Consider the following 19,627-nt stretch of genomic DNA (forward strand, 5'->3'; position numbering starts at 1 on the left):
TCATCTAAATTTATGATGATATGGAAATATTAGTGTTTTGCACTGAATTTTGAATTATATACTCTTTAAGAAATTGAAACTTGAGTATGGTTGACATCATCATGTATTTTTTGGTATTACTAATGATATTTTCTCACTTTTTTGGGTATGAAACTAATCTATTTTTAGTTTTGTGGTTGTCCATTTCAACAAATGTCGTTCCAATGAATTGAACACTCAATCTTGGTGATCCGGTGAAGCCTTACACCACTAATTTTTCATTTTTATCATTCAAAGATGGATAAGAAATCTCATTCAAAAATCAAAGAAAAATTAAAAGATGCAGAAGTTAATTGTCAAAAAATAAAATTTATATTTTGACCACCCTCCTATTTATTTTTGAAATATGTGAAGTTTATAAAAACTGAAAACGCAAATACAGAGGCACATTATATTATCATGATTTTATTGAGAAATATTAAGAGACAGAAATGTATAAAATGGTTTTTAAATTATCAATCAATTATTCATATTTAATTATCTTTAACTCTTAAATACAAATAAATATTAAATATATATTAAATATGTATAAATTACTTCATTCACTTAATACAATTATGTATAATATACAATTAATATCTTGATGGGGCACGTGGTTTGAGATGTGATGATTAGGCACGTGGGAACACGTGGTCCGATGATTACACTCGTGCGTGTCACTTTGTCGGTTCTTAAGCAGACACGCACTTTCTCTACAATCATTCATATATTATTATCACACATGCATCCAATCCACTTTCTTTTTTATTTTATTCCCTTTTAATTTTATTCACCTTTAACATTCAACACAATCTCACCTACCCTAGGACTGCCTCCAAATCTTACCTATATTCATCAATAATTCGAGTCATAATAATCTAATATGTATAAAATTCTGAGAACAATGAATTCGAATCTTATAATCATGTATTGATAATTTTAATTAAAAGTTAATTATTAGTTATATTATTAAGGTGATATATTCCACATTTCATAATTGTTGGCTGAAAAATATACCTACAAACAAGGAAACCTTAGTATAGGAGCATATCATACACATATAAAAGATATTTGGCAAAAATTAGATAATTTTAGGTCTATCCTCTTATGTTCTTGCATTGAGTGGTGTAGTTGCAACTTGATTTCAACTATAAGAGGATATAGGGGAAAATGACTATATCATTTGCTTCCTTAATGAGCTCAATGACCAATATGAAGGAGTGATGTCACAAATTATGATGATGGATCCATTCCCTATAATGAACAAAGCCTTTTTCACTTTTAATCAAACAAGAAAGGCTTATTACTAATCAATATGGAGAACCAAAGGTTATGTTGAGCACTGTTGAAGCGAATTATAGCAACAACAACAATGATATAGTAGTGAACTCTAGAGGAAACAGAGGAAGAGGTAGATAAAGGATGTATCAAACAGGTAGAAATTCAGCAAGAGGTCCAAGTGAAAGATGGGCCAAGGTTTGCACCTTTTGCCACAGGACAGGGTACACCATTGATCAATGATTCAAGAAATATGGTTTCCCACCAACATACTCTAAAAATTACAGCATTAACAATCTTGTTACTGTTGATGAAGAACCATATGAACATAGCTCCCAAAAGGAAATGAGGGAGCAAGTCATTTCTAACAAAAACAATGAACAAGCCACTATAGTCAACATCACTCCTCAACAACACCAGACTATTTTGTCTATATTACAACAACCCTCAAGAAGTGATCACAACACCAACCAATTCAGCACACACTAGTGAATCCAATGATAAAGGTATAAGGTACTTCTTGAACTGTCACACTAAATCTCTTGACTGGTACCTTGACACAGGGACTACGGATCATGTATGACACACTCTTTCAAAATTCCAAACCTACAAACAAATCAATGTTGTCTTTGTTATCCTGCCCAATGGCAACCAAATAGCCACCACCATTTCAGGAAGTGTTGTTTTCTCATCCAATCTGTACTTAACTGATGTTCTATATATTACGACATTTCACTATAATTTGATTTCTATTTCAAAAATGGTTGATTATATTCCTTGTCAATTAACTTTCTCTAAAAATGTTTGCCATATTCAGGGCCTCCCATCCTTGAAGATGATTGGTGTAGCTGAATTGAGGAATGATTTATATGCAATAAAAGGCTTTGTGAGGACTTTACCCATCACACACACTCAACAAAAAGATAACCGAGTTAATACCTTTACTTCATATGACACTAATGTGTGGCTTAGTAGGATAGGCCACCTTTCTCATGACAAACTAATGACTATGCAAAATATTTTTCCTTCTATTAAATGCAATAAAATTATGAATCCTTGTCATGTTTTCCATCTTTCTAAACAGAGGAAATTACCCTATCCTAATAGTATCACTAACTATGTATGTGTTTTTTATTTGTTACACATGGATATATAGGGACCCTTCTTTATCCCTAGCACCCTTGGGTACAGATACTTCTTGACCATAGTTGATAATAAAGAAGTGACAATGAGAAAGAATTTTCCTGAGTAACTTCTTTGCAGAAAAAGGATTCGAGCATCAAACAAGTCTTGTTGAAACACCTCAGCAAAATGGGGTGGTGGAAAGGAAAAACCAACACATCCTTGGTGTTACTAGATATTTGATTTTTCAATCTAATCTTCCTCACTATTTTTGGAACTTTGCTATGGCACATGTTGTATATTTAATTAATAGACAACTTAATGTTTATCTATCAAATGATAGTCCTTTTCATGTTTTGTATAAAGAATTTCCAAACATCTCTAACCTTAGGATTTTTTGATGTCTTTGCTATGCTGCCACTATTACTTCACAAAGGAAGAAATTGGATCCTAGATCTAAGAGATGTGTGTTCTTAGGACCAGAAAAAAGGAGTAAAAGGATATATTGTATAATATGTCAATAGTCATGAAATCTTCATATCTAAGAATGTTTCCTTCCAAGGAATCGATATGCACTAAAAGGGACCATGGGTTAGTCTTACCTATTGAGAATGACATTGGTTATAAAGTTGATAATGACATCAACAACATCAATGAGGAATCCATTTCCACCTATCATACTTCCAATGGAATTAAGTCCACTATACCTACCAACAATTTGGCCAACTATGATCCTAACAATTCTCAATTTGTTTCATCTATTGAAAACAATGAGGACAGTAATGTCACTACTTAAACTACTAGAAAGTCTCTAAGAGTTAAGCATATGCCTCACTATTTGCAGGACTGTCATTGCACTTTGACCACATCTGCTTCTCATTCAGTCACACTAGAGTCTTCAAATATAAGGTATCATTTATGAAAAAATGTGTCTTATGATCATTTATTTTCCTGTCATAAGCATTACTCTCTTATCATTTCTTCCAATAAAGAACCAAATACTTCTAATGAAGCAATCAAACAAGATTGTTGGAAACATGTCATCGAGAAAGAGCTTGATGCTCTCAATGCTAATGGCACCTGGATCATGACTACCCTTTCTAGTACTAAGAAAGCTATAGGGTGTAAATGGGTGTTTAAACTGAAATATAGGTTAGATGGATCTATTGAAAGACACAAGGCTAGACTTGTGGCCAAAGGTTTCACCCAAATAGAGGGGGTTGACTATATGGAAACCTTAGCCTTGTAGTCAAGATGACTACAATCAGAGTGATCTTATCACTTGCCTCAACCAAGAAATGGCACCTACACCAGCTAGATGTCAACATAACTTTCCTCCATGGAGACCTAAAAGAGGAGGTTTATATGAGGATCCCTCATGGGCTCATTGTCAACCAAACTGGACTTGTGTGCAAACTTCAGAAATCTCTCTATGGTCTTAAGCAAGCCAGCAGGCAGTGGCATGCCAAGCTAACTGGAGTTCTTCTTCAATTAGGTTATCAAAAATCTAATACTGGTCATTCTCTTTTCATTAAATCTAATCCTTCTAGTTTTACTACTATCCTTGTCTATGTAGATGATCTTGTTTTGGTAGGAAATGACATAGTAGAAGTTAATTGCATAAAAGACCTACTCAACTTAGAATTCAACATAAAAAATCTTGGTCAATTGAAATAGTTCCTAGGAATGGAAATAGTCAGATCTGACAAAGGTATTGTATTGTATCAAAGAAAATATGCCATGGATCTGTTGGAAGAAACATGGATGCTAGACTATAGACCCTGTTCCACTCCAATGGACTATGCAAAGAAGCTAATTAGTTCAGAAACTGGCACACCATTCCCTAATCCTAGTATCTATAGAAGACTCGTGGGCCAACTTTTATACGTAACCCATACTAGACCGAATCTTAGCTTTTCAGTTGGCCACTTAAGCCAACTCCTATCTGCACCTGCTAATGCTCATTATGAGGGAGCGAAGAGAATCCTTAGATATCTCAAAGGATCCATTAGCATTGTGGTTTTCTTTCCTGTAGGTTCAGATCTCAAGATAAAAGGGTATACAGATTCAGATTGGGCAGCATGTCCTGACTCAAGAAAATATGTTTATGGCTACTGCTTTTATCTAGGGAATGCTTTCATCTCATAGAAAAGCAAGAAACAAAGAGTTGTAGCAAGATCCTCAGCTGATGCAGAGTATAGAGCCACGACCTCGGCTGCTTGTGATGCATAGTGGTTGAGCTACCTGATGCATAATTTACAGATTCCTCATTCAGAACGAGTGATGCTTTACTACGATAACCAAGCAGCCTTCCATATAGCAGCCAACCCCGTTTTTCATGAGAGGACCAAACACATTGAAGTTGACTGCCATTCAATAAGGGAAATGATTCAAACTAGATTGTTGCACCTATTGTATATACCCATTGCATCTCAAATTGCAGACATTTTGACAAAATCCTTGTCACCTCGATTATTTCATAAGCTGCACTCCAAACTTGGGATGTTGAAAGTGATCAAAGAAAGAATGATAACAAGGAAGATGACTTGGAGATACATAAACACAATGAGGTATAGTTGGCTTTGTTTTAGTTTTCTTCTTTTGGTTTTTGGGCTTAGTCTTGTTATTATTAGGCCCACTATTATTTCTAGTAAGTCTGTTAAGTTTCAGGTGATTATTTTAGTTAGTTTAACCACCACATTATTCTACAAAATTGCTTTTCCTTGTTTAGAGTAAATTCATCAATGAAAAGCCCAAGTATTATCCACCTTAATCTTTTATTCAGTTTTCATTCTTGTGTTTCTTCTTCATTGCTCAATGAGATACCATATTTAACACTTGATAGTAAGAATCCTAGAAGAATGTTAATATACAATATTTGGTACAACATTGTATAAAAATATAAGAATAAGATGACAATAAATATTATACCCTATTATCGTCATTGTGACTATAATATTGTGATTTCAAGAATGAGGTTACATTTTCATACAATTGTCATCAGTAATATAATTAGAACTAGGTATTTTCTTACCAAAAAAAAATGTATGTATTGATAATATATGAGTTTTATATACACTTTTACTGTATCATCTATTATTTTTATTTTAATCATTATTAAATTTTCAAAAGAAATTAATACAAATGAACAATAAATAATGTATTAAATATATATAAATCTTTATATGGAGAATGTAAATATATTACACTTGTAACTTATCCGGCATTTTTATTACAAGATTGTTTGCCTTATACGTTACATCAAATAACATTAAGTGTAAATGTGTATTGATTGAGGAATTAAAAAGGGATAAACTTATAACTTTTGGGTCACGATGCAAACAACCTTACTATCACGTCGACACTCACCCTTAAATCTTAATCAATGAATACTGGCCTAAACTATATGTTTTCTTACAAAAGGTTCTTGTTCATGGTTCATATTTGTGATGAAATGTCTTTATCACAATAATCAATGATTGGAAAGGAAAATGGATAGAAAAAAGGTTTTGGAATTCATTTCACTAATTGTTTTGCTTCTTTTTATTCTAATACATAGTGGAAAATCAATATTGATGCTAATGAAAAATCAATATGTTGCATGATGTAGTAAAGCAATTCCATTCCAAGACACATTGATACATATTATCCATTTATTTGTACTCAAAATTCAATACCCACTTTTATGAACAACAAAAAAAGTTCCCTACCCACTCTTACTTTTCATTGTTACTATTGCCTGAAGAATGGGATAACTAAGAACAATTACATAACTAACCAAGAAAAGTTGACCAAACATGTCTTCAAAATCTTTGACTTTAACTAGTCTCCATAAACCACCAAAGAAACAAACAATGTTCACAATGAGTAACACAACCATAGGAGACATGTACAATGCTGCACCTTGGAAATTGAACCTACCTTGTTCATATTTCTTTAGATTCTCTTTGTCAATAGCTTTGTTTGATAAGCTAAATTTCTTCTTGTTTAATCCTAACCATTTCTTTATTGCTTCTGTTATTGCAAATAAGCTTGTAACTGATTTTAATATCCATATTCTTTGTTCATCCCACCACATTGTTATTGACCCTCCACCAGAAAGAACCTCAATCAAATGTTGAATCTGTGTTGCTATGTATAGGAATGCAAACACTGCAAACCATGGATCTGTAACCTGTTACATAGAAACATAATTAATTTTTGCCTTAAATATGTTCTTAGTCCTTGTAAAGTTTTGATCCAAGTCAATGTAAACTCGTTTATTTTGATGCTAGTACTTGTCACTAATCAGAGTCCGTTAAGTATTGATTTCGAAACGTAATGTCGCATAAACACTTAACAAACTCTGGGTGATGACAAAGACTAAAATTAAAACAAACAGTGTATAGGGATTTCGTCGATTTTTTAACGAGACTAAAACCAAAAGACGAAAACTTTATATGGACTAAATGAGTCTTAACTTATTGTTAGGACTTAAGCACATGAGAATAGCTCAACCTAAAAAACTAGCTTATTAGGTGGAAGAGCCCCATGACTTAAGTACCATATTTAGTTTACTATTCTACTCGATGTGAGACTCCTAACATTTAACTATATCATATGCTGAATGAAGGAAAAAGTTATAGGAACATATTAGTGAAAATAGAAAACATAAAGTATAAGAAATAAATAAGTATGCATTGTTGAGAATAGGAAGTTGACCTTTGGAAAGACAGGGATTCCTTTGAAGAAACATATTTGAGGTACAATGCCATAAAGTATGAAGACTATAGAATATAATGATGATGTTGCTAAGAAGCAATAAGTGAGAGCATGGAAAAATGGCATTGTTGAAAAGCCATAAGTAAAAGGGCTGTATTTGGAAACTCCAAGTAAACATAACTCAGATAACCACTTCACCAATTGAAGCATTCCTTCTTTGATATCAGTTGGGGCACAACCTAAGAAACAAGGTGTTTTTGGATAAAGATATGCTGATTTCCATCCTCTACTGTGTAATAGATAACCAGTGATAGTACTCTCCAATAATATCCCATATGAGAATCCAACCTATCAGTGTCAAAGTTCTCAATTTTAGTCCATAATAACCATCTAATTTAAGATAATGCATGTGATTTAAATTGCGCGATGTATCATGTGATACGGCCGCAATATTGTTGTTATGATGGCTGATGTAACCACATTCCATCGCAATTGTGGTGTGACACTGATTCATAATAATACGGTCACATCAGGCTGTAGTGCAACCATATCGTGGTTGCATCAAATTCAAAAATATTTTTTTAATCAAAAAGTACTTCACACTGCAAAAACCGCAATCTGCATCGCAACTACCACAATTTGCATCCCTACAGCCACAATGACCACAATCCGCAACCTTGACCATAATTGGAATAACTGCAACTGTGGCTACAATCGTAATAACCGCAACTGTAACCACAATTGCAATAACCACAATTGTGACCATAATTACAGTAATTGCAATCTCTACTACAACCGTAATTTAAATATCTGCATTCACAAATGTTATATAGACTTGCCTCTGTACCCCATTTTGTATTTGTTTCATAGGAACAAGAGGCTACTACTTGAGCTTCATTCAAAATTGCATCCCTTGGAATATTCTTTTTGGCAGTTTGTTGTCCACTTATGACCTTCAGTGATTCTATGAACATTGTAGATTTCCCAAAGTAGTTTTGAGCATCAAGTAAATAGTTATCTGAAATCATAGAATCCTATAGAAAATTAGTTACCTTGTTTCTTGGAAGAATATAATATAAAACAATAATATCAATTGTTAGACTTACTATATTATACAATACAATCATGATTAGGAATTTCTAAGAAGATTATTTGAGTGGGGCTTTATTAACAAGCAAGACCATACAAATTCTATCTTACTTATCAAATTGAGTGAAATTGATAAATACATTAAGTAGTAAAAAAATATATTAGTGAATAAACATCCATCTCACATGTACCTTTTTCATTTGGACCTCCAAATAATAATGCACTTCTGTTTAAGTAATTGCCACTTCCAGAAAGACCAGGACCTCTTAGTCCATCCATGCCTTGCCACATTGTCTACATTTATTTATTTTCGTCCATATCAAACAACATCAATAATCAAGTCTTTATTTTACTAAGTAAAATCGACTATATGGATCGAACTATTCTGTTAATAAAAAAAAGTTGTTTTACCGGAATTAAAAACATATTTGATAATAAAAAAGAAGGGGATTAAAAAGTTAGGATGTGGGGTTACCTTAAAAGCAGTCCTTGATTGATTATCATAAATGTCTTTCTTACTAAGGTTATGAAACATTTGAGGGAATTGAACAAATGAAATATATTTGGAAGTTTGAGGATCAAGGAAGAAACACATGGCTTGTTTGGCTGATGATGGATCATTACAAAACATGTCACAATCCACAGCAAGTACATAAGGCCCATTGCTTAATAAACCTGATACTCTAAACTGCAACAACAATTTATTACATGCATTAAAAGCATATATTATATATATATATATATATATATACACATTTATTCATAAATAAATATAATATTTAGAGAGAAAGAGAAGAAACCAATGTGTTGAGAGCTCCTCCTTTGAATTTGTGAGGAAGAGATGGTCTTCTTTCACGAGACACATATACAACAAGAGGAGTTCCTGGTTCCTCATTTATAATCTAAAAGTCAATTAACATATCAACTCATCAATCATTAAGAGATTTTTATATTCACATAAAATTATCTACAATTTATATAAATTTCTTAAACCTGTGGATGACAATGTAAATTTCTTAATCATCATCAACCTTAAAAAAAAAGTAATCTGAATGAATAGTGAATGATATAACAATTGTATATAAAAATTTATACAGAAAATATGTAAATATTATATTCATCCGAAATATACTAGCAAATTTTATTCATATTCATTTTTTTGTTGTTGAAAAAGCTATGGAAAAACAAAAAAAAAAGTTTTTTTTAACAAGCCACTGAGGTTTCTAATTGCACTCTATTACTCAAGTAGTGAATGCAGGAAGTGTTGCTAGAATAAAGATAAAATAGGTTAACTTTATTTTTGTTAATAATATTTCATACATAATATATGTACTCATCCTGATAAAAATAAAATTGCTTAAAAATTGTAAAAAATGATTATTCAAATAATATATCTTTCTTAATGTAATGTGTACTGTGTAGTGTAGACAGGTAATGAAGTTTGAACTCATACTTTATTTTAGTGAAGGAAGTGATAATATTATTTAATTGACTAAAAAACAAAGTAATAGAAAACTGATTAAGAAACTATTATGGAGATCACATACTTAAATAAATCATTTTTTATTTATTAAATACAATTTCAGATTTCAAGTACCAAAATGTGTATATACTTATTTATTCACTCTTAATCTTAACTTGGAAAGTCAAAAGTTGCTATTTTTTAGTGTACCTCTATTTGAGCAGGTCTATCACTAACAATACGAAGATTCTGAGGGTCTGAACCAAATTTCTCAATATTTTTTTGCATTCTCTCATATTTAGCCTGCAAAATAATAAAACATCACATTAGCACAAATAAATTTTATTTTTGTAGCTCACACTACAAGAATTAATTCTCAAGAAACTAAAATAAATAAGAAACATTATCAAATAAAAAGCATGTATTATTTTCACTATATAGGATCAGATTCATAGGTTATAATATCCTATAATAAAATATGTATTGATAAATACTTGATTTCTACACCATTCTTAATGCTATCACTTGTTCCTATAGTTTTTCTCTTAAGATATTAATCAAACTAATGACACTTTTAACTTTTGAATATCAAAGTGATAATCAACTCTTCTATCTATTACTATATCAAAATAATCCATCCATTACTGTATAAAACACTTTTCATGCTATAGTACTAAATGACCAAAGGTTTTATCCAAATAAAAAAAGATTGAACTCATTGAAGTCAAGTTTAAATTACATTGAATAAGAAAAAAGTAGATTAAAGTTAAATTTCAATTAATAATAACATATACATACCTTGATCTCCTCATGTTCTACCCTAAATTCATCACTTCTAATAAGTTGCTCATCTTCCCCTATGGATGAGAAGAAAACCTTTGGAGTCCTTGACTTTATCCCATACTTGTTGCAAAAAGGAACCCACACCTTAGCAAACTCACTAGCCTCTCTAATACCATACAAAGTCACCGGACACCCGCCGTCATCAGAAAGATACACGGCGAGCTTGTCTGGTGGGTAATCCATGGAAACTGCCGATATGACGGTTTCCATGACTTCTACAGTTGGCTCCTTCTCAGGGTCAAGTGTGCAAATAAAGATGTCAAGCCCTGGTAGGCTGGCATTCAAAGGCAAGTTCTCTATCTTAACCGACCGTAACACCGGATGCCACCGGAAGGCTTGGTTGAAGAACCATAGGATGGCCAAAAGAAGCTCAGCTCCGGTGAGGAGAATCCATGGTAGGGTTGGTGTAGTAGTGTCATGGATGAGGCGATAGTAGAAGAGTGAGAGAACAACAAGTAAGTGAGAAATTATGTGAAGTCTACTAAGGAAAAGCCATGATTGAACGGTTTCAGTGTGAAGAGTGAAGGTGGCCATTATTCACTACAATAGTTTCTTGAGCTTCTTGCCATGTTACTTACTTCAAGAAGTTATTATATATGGCATCAAAGCCATATGAGTCAAAATCAATGAAAGTTGACAAAAAATAATAATAACCCTTTATCATTTAGTATAAAATATTATGTAGACCTTTACTTTGGAAAATGTTATGTTTAAACATGAAACAAATAAAGGTTTGCTAATTAAATAACTAAGCTCACTAATTTAAGTCACTTTCTTTGTCTCTCATATCATTGAAAATTCTGATAATTTGTTTTGTAAAGAAAATAATTTCTTTAGCAAGTTAACGTAATAAAAATGATATATATTAGTGGCTACATATAGAAGATTTATGTTCTTAAATAAGGGAACTCTCTTTATTTTAGTTTTTTGTATCAGGTATCATTATCTTTTATGTAAGGAATTAATCATTTTCGAGATGCATGATTGTCACTCACAACAAATATCACTCTCATAAATCAAACTTCTATCACTTTGGTCATTCTAAGATTTAGCGGTGCCTTACACTATTAGACCAATATCTTATTGGTCTCTTTATTTTATGACTTAATTTTGATATTGATTTAAATTAATTATTATAAAAATGTGAGTGGTTTAAGAAAGAGAATATATAAATTAATGTGTTAGTAGTAGATGTTCATTATGGAGTTGGAGAAAAAACAAGTAAAATAAAGAAAAGGTAGGTGAATAGATTGGGTAAATACTAAATAATATAAAGTAATAGTGTTGTGGTACATATATTATGTTTAGCGTGGTACTCGCTCTATCATTATTATATTTAGGAGAAACATATCGCCAAAAGAGCTCGCATAACACATGGCTCAGAATCTCAGATTGCCACCCTCGTGGCTATTTTTTTATTGTTAAAATTTTAATTTTCCGAAAAATTAGTTTACTATACAACTAGTATGAAGATTTATAAATAGTCACTATATTATCAACCATTCATTTGTATTATTTTTATTTTTTTGAAGATTTAGTGATAATTAAACATAAATCATAAATACAATAAAATATATAAAACTTATAGTAAGAGATAACGTTTTCACTTTTGAATAGGATATGATACAGATGTACTACTATTACCTTCTTGTCTATTATGCCCATCATTTGATCCATTAATTTATGCAATTCTTCATTAGTGCAAAGGAGGAACATTAGGTTGTTTGGTTTAGACTTTGGACTAAAGGTTGACCCAACCGACAATTAAATTATAAGGTTTCGACCTATGGGATGGTTTTTCGAGTTCCACCAATTACAAGTTCACAACACAATTGCCTCAATGGGACCTTGTATCTTAGAATTTCGGAAGCTTTAGTTTGCTATGCTACATATAATAGAGATTATCCATTCCAAAAACTCAATCTCTTTCTATTTCTGTCTAATAAATAACGCTGCGTAATATAATTTTGTTTTATCATTTTTTATTTATTTGACCGGAACAAGAGATATCCATTCTATTACATAAGTGTCATATTTCATGAATGAATGGTGGGTTTTTCTTACGATCAAGTCGTGAATCACTATCTGGAAAATTATATCTTTATCTAATCTCCAAAACAGGACCATGGTTAACCACACAATTTCGTAGTTGTTCTTCATTTGGTGTGTTGAGAAATTAAGAATCAATTTTCTTCCTCTGTATGATATAAAATGGACACTTGCGGAAGGGGCAATTGAATAAAAAAATAGAGAAGAGTAAAAGAATAACACCAAAAATGTGAAAAAACCTCTTCAATGTGATAAGAAAACAACCACATGACATGATCCAGAAAATATCTCCACTATAGAAAGTAGGAATATAATATCTGACTATCTCTTACTAAGAAGATAACACTCAATTTCACCCAAAAAAGATGGAAATACAAATTCTTTCTAGTATCTCACTAGGAATACAAGTATCACACTAAGCAAATATAAACTCTCTCACTTTATCTTTATGTTGTTCTTTCTTGCTTGTGCTTCTATTCTCACAAGTCTCCTCTATATAGTGAAGCGAAAGAAGATTGTACCATAAAGACATAGTGGATGATTAATTATTGTCATACTTTTCAAGACACCTTGAAAAGTGTTACTCCAATTTTCTAAGTTAGACTTCATAGTTCTTAAGAGTCAATGAATAATTTCAAGACATTGGAATAGTCATCATTGAATGTACTCAATGGTTCATCTACCAAGGTTCATTAGTCTTGCTTTCCCAACAAATCTCCCCTTCCTGAATTAATTGAGGGGTATCACCAGTCGTGCACTTCTATAACAGACTGTTAACTTCTTGAGTGAACTATCTTGGTCATCATGTTGGACCAGTTGTTATCTGTACGATTTTTCTCTAGCTGCAACTCACCATCCTTTAAAGCATTTCGTATCCAATGATAACGATAATCAATATACTTTGTCTGAGAATGAAACATAGGATTCTTAGCTAGGTGAATTGCACTTTAATTGTCATGGTGCAAAACATATCTATCTTGAATATGATCCAACTCATGCAAGATATTTTTCATATATTTTATCTCCTTGTCAGCTTCGGATGCTGCAATACTCTACTTCAATTGTTGATAATGCAACACATTTTTGTAACTTGGATTGCCCAGATACAGCTGTCCATACAAATGTAGTTAGATAACTTAATGTTGATTTTCTAGAATCTCTATATCCAGCCATGCCAACATCTGTGTATCATACTAACATAAGATCTTCATTACCAAAACATAAACATCTTTTGGTAGTTCCCCTCAGATATCTCAACATCCACTCTACTGCATTCCAATGTTTTTTGTCGGGATTGGACAAGAACCGACTCACAACTCCAACTACATGGGCAATATCTGGTCTTGTACAAATCATTAAATATATTAGGCTCCTACCATAGAGGAATAAGGCATTTTGATCATTTCTTTCATTTCTTCATCACTAGTTGGACATTGCATTGTTGTTAACTTGAAATGTCCAGTAAGTGAAACACTAATAGGTTTTGCCTTATCCATGTTGAATCTCTTGAGAAATTTCTCAATGTACTTCTCTTGTGATAGCCATAACTACTTCTTGGAACGATATCTGATTATCCTTATTCCAAGAATCTGCTTTGCAAGACCCAAATCTTTCATAGTAAAAGATTTGCTTAAAGCATTCTTCAAATCAACAATATTGGTTTTGTCACGACAAATGATTAACATATCATCAACATATAAGAGAAGGATAGCAAAGTTTTCATATTCATACTTGTTAATGAATACACAATGATCATTAGTTGTCTTCTTGAAACTGTATTTGGTCATGAAGAATTCAAACTTCTTGTACCACTGTGTCGTGGCTTGCTTCAGATCATATAAACTCTTATTCAAATGACATACTAAGTGTTCCTTGCCCGATTCTTCATAACCTTCAGGTTGCTCCATATAGATTTCTTTTTTTATTCTCCATGTAAGAAAGTTGTTTTGACATCATGTTGTTAAACTTCTAAGTTTAGGCTAGCTCTAGATCGAATGCTACTCTTATGGAGGAATACTTCACCACTGGTGAGAATATCTCATCAAAATCAACTCATTTCTTCTAATTGCATCCTTTAACAATAATCTGAGCTTTGTATCGTGGTCTTGAGCTTCCTTATTCAACTTTAAGACTATAAACCCGTTTTTTAAGGCTTTTCTTCCTTTGGGAAACTCCACCAGATAATAAGTGTGGTTCTCATGTAACGAGTTCATCTCATCTTCCATGGCTTCAATCCACTTTTATTTATCAGGTGTCTGCATAGCTTCTAAGAAGCCTTGTGGTTCATCATTATCTGTCAATGTGATATAATCTTCTTCAGGATACTTTGAAGAAGGTATTATGCCTCTTCCAGAGCACCTCACTCAACTTGCGTCTAATGCACTACTAGCTTGGGTTCTTGATACATTTGTGTGTCTAACCCACTTCATCATGATCCGACTCTTCATTAATCTAGTCAAGTTCTATGTGAGCAAGATCTACCTGTTGGTCTATCTGTTCTGGATCTATATGATGATCAGGATCTGTCAGTTGAGGAATCCCTCCCACTGAATCAATGTAAACTTCAGACTTGCGCTGGTTTTTACTTTGAACATCTTCTATCATTTGATCCTCAAAGAACACAACATTTCTAATTCTCACAACTTTCTTGTTTATTTGATCCCACAATTTGTACCCAAATTCATCCTGTAAGGACCCAAGGTAAATACGCTCATTGGTCTTAGCATCTAGCTTCTTTCTCTCATCTTTTGGAATGTGAATGAAGGCTCTGCATTTGAATACTCTCAGATGGTTGAATGATGCCTTCTTATTGTACCATACTTTCTCTAGAATTTATCCGTTTAGGGGTCTTAAAGGTGTGTGATTTATGAGGTCTACTTTAGTCTTTACTGCCTCTCCCCAGAAACACTTAGGGGGGTTGACATCTTGCAACATGCATCTGATCTTCTTTTCAATTGTGTGGTTCATCCTCCCAGCTACTCTATTCAACTGATGAGTCTTTGGTGGTGTATTCTCTAGTCTGATACCATAAGCCTTGCAATAGGCTTCAAATGGACAATGATACTCTCCACCATTGTTTACTTGTAGACATTTCAACTTCTTCCCAATCTCACGCTTCACTAGTGCATGGAACTCTTTGAGTGCCGATAGTATTTGATCTTTTCTTTTTAACAAGTACACCTATACTCTTCTGAAGTGATCATCTATGAATCTGACAAAGTAGTAGGCTCCTCAAAGAGATCTTCCAGATGGTGCATAAATATTTGAATGCACCAATTCAAGTACTTAATCTCTCCATGAGGGATTAAATATACTCCGAAAATTGACTATATGTTGTTTACCATAAAGGCAATCAATACATGAGTCTAAAATTTGACCTTTTATACGTGGAAGGTGGTCTTTGGCGAGCATCTGAAGTGCCTTCTCACTTGTGTGCCCCAATCTCCTATGCCAAAGATCTTTGGAGTCAGTAGCAACATTTGCTTCTCCAAAACAAATTCCTTTTTGCATAATGTACAAAAATTCTTCATTCGAGCCTCTAACAATGACTAGGTTGCCTTTTGCTAGTTTCCCTTTTCAGCACCAAAGTGACTTATAAAACTAGCATAATCCAACTTACCTGTTGAGATAAGGTTGAGATGTATATCTGGGACATGTCTCACATCCTTCAGTACAAGCTTTCCTCGTGTGTCTATTAGCAACATAATATCACAACTTCTCGCAATCTTGTTTGTAATATGGTTTCCCATTTTCACAGTACCATAATCACATTTCTTATAGTTTGAGAAGAAATCTTCATGTGGACTTACATGGAAAGAAGCATCAAAATCAACGATCCAAGCATAATCACCATATGCAAAGTTTAGGTAACTGTCTTCTCTAATGAGAAGAACATCATCGTTTGCGGCGACGACTGTGGTAAGCTTATGATCATTTTTCCTTCAATCAACTAAATCTTCATGGACATTTCTAGCTTTTTGGTCTCTCTTCAGGACCTACATTCAGATATCTTATGACCTTCTTTACTATAATAATAACATATTATTGACCTCGTACTATTGAGAGCAACCTCTGAATTTACTTTTGCTTCTTCCATGAGATCCATCCCATGATTTTCACTTCTTCCACGCCCCTCCACAACATTTGCTTTAGAATGGAAGGATGTACTCTGTTCTTTCATTCTGGATTCATCATTCAATCGACTATCTGAAACAGTGTCCATTGAGACCTTCCCATAAGGGACTAGGTTGTTGAGCGTGACCACCAATGTATCCCAACTTTCAGGCAACGAACTTAGTAGTAGAAGTGCTTGTAGCTCATCATCTATCTTCATATCTATTTTTGTCAATTGATTGGCAAGACCCTTGAATAAATTCAAGTGCTCTATCATGTTCTGCCCATCTCTATAGTCGAGTTTCAATGACCTTTTGACAAGAGATGCTTTATTTCCAGGAGTTTTCTTTTGAATTATAGATTCAAGTTTTGACCACAACTCATGCATTTGTGTATGTGGACACATGCTCAAATAAATTTCTGTCAATATACTTCTGAATCATTGCAATAACTTTTCGATTCAAAAGCTCTCAATCTTTGTCACTCTTACCTTCTTACTTGTCTTTGCAAGAAATAGGCTCATGCATATCCTTGCAATAAAAATGATCCTGCATCACGAGCTTCCAATAGGAATAGTTGTCAACTGTCAACTTGAACATATCCCCATCAAATGAGATATTAGCGGCTCCTTCCATCTTCGACTATATAGGCTAAGCTCCCCGAATGAACCTGGTAGCTTTGATACCACTGTTGAGAAATTCATAATTAATTTCCCTCATCTGAATGATTCAAAATGGGCACTTGCAGAAGCGACACGTGAATAAAGAAAATAAAGAAGAGTAGAAAAATAACACCAATAATTTTAATGTTGAAAAACCTCATTAATGTGAGAAGTAAACAACCACGAGACCTAGTCTAGAAAATATCTCCACTGTAGAAAGTAGGATTACAATATTTGACTCTTACTAAGAGGATAACACTCAATCTCACCCACAAAGAATGTAAATACAAACTCTCTCTAGTATATGACTAGGAATACAAGTCTCACACTAAGTGGATATAAACTCACTCACTTTCTCTCTATGCTGATCTTTCTCACTTGATTGTGATTCTCTTTATCACAAGTCTCCTTTATATAGTGAAGATGAAGAACACGTCATCATAAAGATATAATAGAAGATTAATTGTTGTCATAGTTTTCAAAACACATCGAAAAATGTTACTCCAACTTTCTAAGTTAGACTTCATAGTTCTCAAGAGCAAAAGAATAACTTCAAGACCTTAGAATAACCATCATTAAATATACTCAATTATTTATCTATGAAAGTTCATTAGTCTTACTTCCACATCAATTAGAAATGATTCCCAACATGATGATCACTTGTATTGCATTGCTTGCCTTTATGCTTTCCTCAAGATGTTTGCTCCTTTTTGTTCAACTCTTGATTTCAATTAAAATCGTTGCTTCTTTTAGCTTGATTTCTTCATCTTTGAGGTTTCTAATTAGAAAATCTACACAAAACACCAAAACACTCACCCTAAAGTAAAGAAAAATATAATAAAAACATAACTAAATTGCTTAATGGGCTAAGAAATGCATGTTAAGTGTAGCATGTGATCCTTGATCTTGAAGCTCTTGGTTTGTTTGACGGAAGTGTATGAAATGCCCATCAAACTAAACCATGAATCTCACTCAGAATATGCCTCAGTACTCATAAAAATGAATGGACTCGTGCGTCTTAAATCTTTTAGAGTAATCAACCTAATCATAAGTAGTATCAAGTGTATAATCTACTATTCGCAAAATTTGAAATAAAATCATTAAATGCAGTGTGGATAAAATAAACTTTCATTCTCTAAAAACTAAAACTTATGGAAGTTAACATGATAACTTATGTTTCAATCTTTCTTTAATGAAGTAGCAAGTCATTTGTAGTTCTTTGGAAAAAATCAAATAATACACAAAAACACAAAAAGCATAATAGAAAAAAAATCACTCATCTCTCATATTTAATGATCATTGACTCTAATCAAAATCAATAATGAATGATATAATAACTACATATAAATTTTATTTACATTAACAATATAAATATATTACACTCAAAATATAAACTTAACCAGCATAAAAAAATACTCCACAGAAACACCTTATGCATATTTATTTGTTTTGATTAAGGAAATAAAAAAATGAAAGTGGGAAGGGCCAGCCCAATGAGGCCGACCCTCTTTGATCCAAACCCAGCAACTATGGCAGAGAAATGGAGTAGCCCATTGAGACCAACCACAAAATGGCTGAGGGGATACCCACACAGAAACACCCCTCCTTATGTATAAGTGAGATAAAGATGATGACGAGTCTATATCTGATGTCTCACTTTTTTGTGTCGTTTCATGTGTCAGGAGATATGATTGAACAAAATATATATTTGGAAAGAAATAACAGGTCCAGGTACTCGTGAATCTGGGTAGCTCATTATCCGATCTAGAACTATCAAACAAAAATCTTAAAATCTTGGGTCTCAAATATTAGCATGCACAAAAATATGACTCAAACTCAACGTATGGTAGATATTTTTATGGATACTCACGAGTTTGAATGCTCATTGTCATTCGTAAAGTGGGATGATATGTTTACACTTAAAATAAAATAAAAAAAGAATTCTCTCACATATCTATAACTAGAGATGGCAAAACGGGTCACCTGACTCATTTAGCCCATGCCCATAAATTCTGTAATAATTTAAGCGGGGGCGTGCATGTCCATATTGACTTAACGAACAAAACTCAGTGCCATACATGTTTTAAAATGGGCTTGCGTGCGCCCTGCAGACATTATTGAATAATTAAAAAGAATCATATAATAAATAAAATAAAGTAATTGAAGATAAAAAAATAACAAAAAATTTAATATTTTATATAAAGTTGAACGAATCACATTATATTACAATTTTTTTAAAGACCAAAAATCACATTACATTATAACTTATTTAAAAATTTCTTAATTTTTTC

At 32.8% G+C, this 19,627-nt stretch overlaps 1 protein-coding gene across 1 annotated transcript in view; it reads right to left on the reverse strand.

The window, feature by feature from the left end:
* The window catches only part of LOC109325206 (cellulose synthase-like protein G1), a 28,561-nt gene extending 17,465 nt beyond the window's left edge, over positions 1-11,096 (reverse strand). Inside the window, exons 1-8 of the mRNA XM_019557408.1 lie at positions 10,469-11,096; positions 9,881-9,973; positions 9,009-9,110; positions 8,684-8,896; positions 8,400-8,502; positions 7,959-8,137; positions 7,120-7,467; positions 6,070-6,592 (exon numbers count right to left, since the gene is read on the reverse strand). Of these exons, the coding sequence (XP_019412953.1) occupies positions 6,125-6,592; positions 7,120-7,467; positions 7,959-8,137; positions 8,400-8,502; positions 8,684-8,896; positions 9,009-9,110; positions 9,881-9,973; positions 10,469-11,047 (2,085 nt within the window). The 5' untranslated portion in view covers positions 11,048-11,096 and the 3' untranslated portion in view covers positions 6,070-6,124. The remainder of the gene's footprint in view (positions 1-6,069; positions 6,593-7,119; positions 7,468-7,958; positions 8,138-8,399; positions 8,503-8,683; positions 8,897-9,008; positions 9,111-9,880; positions 9,974-10,468) is intronic.

Source organism: Lupinus angustifolius, chromosome LG01 (assembly GCF_001865875.1).
Source record: "Lupinus angustifolius cultivar Tanjil chromosome LG01, LupAngTanjil_v1.0, whole genome shotgun sequence".
NCBI lineage: Eukaryota > Viridiplantae > Streptophyta > Magnoliopsida > Fabales > Fabaceae > Lupinus > Lupinus angustifolius.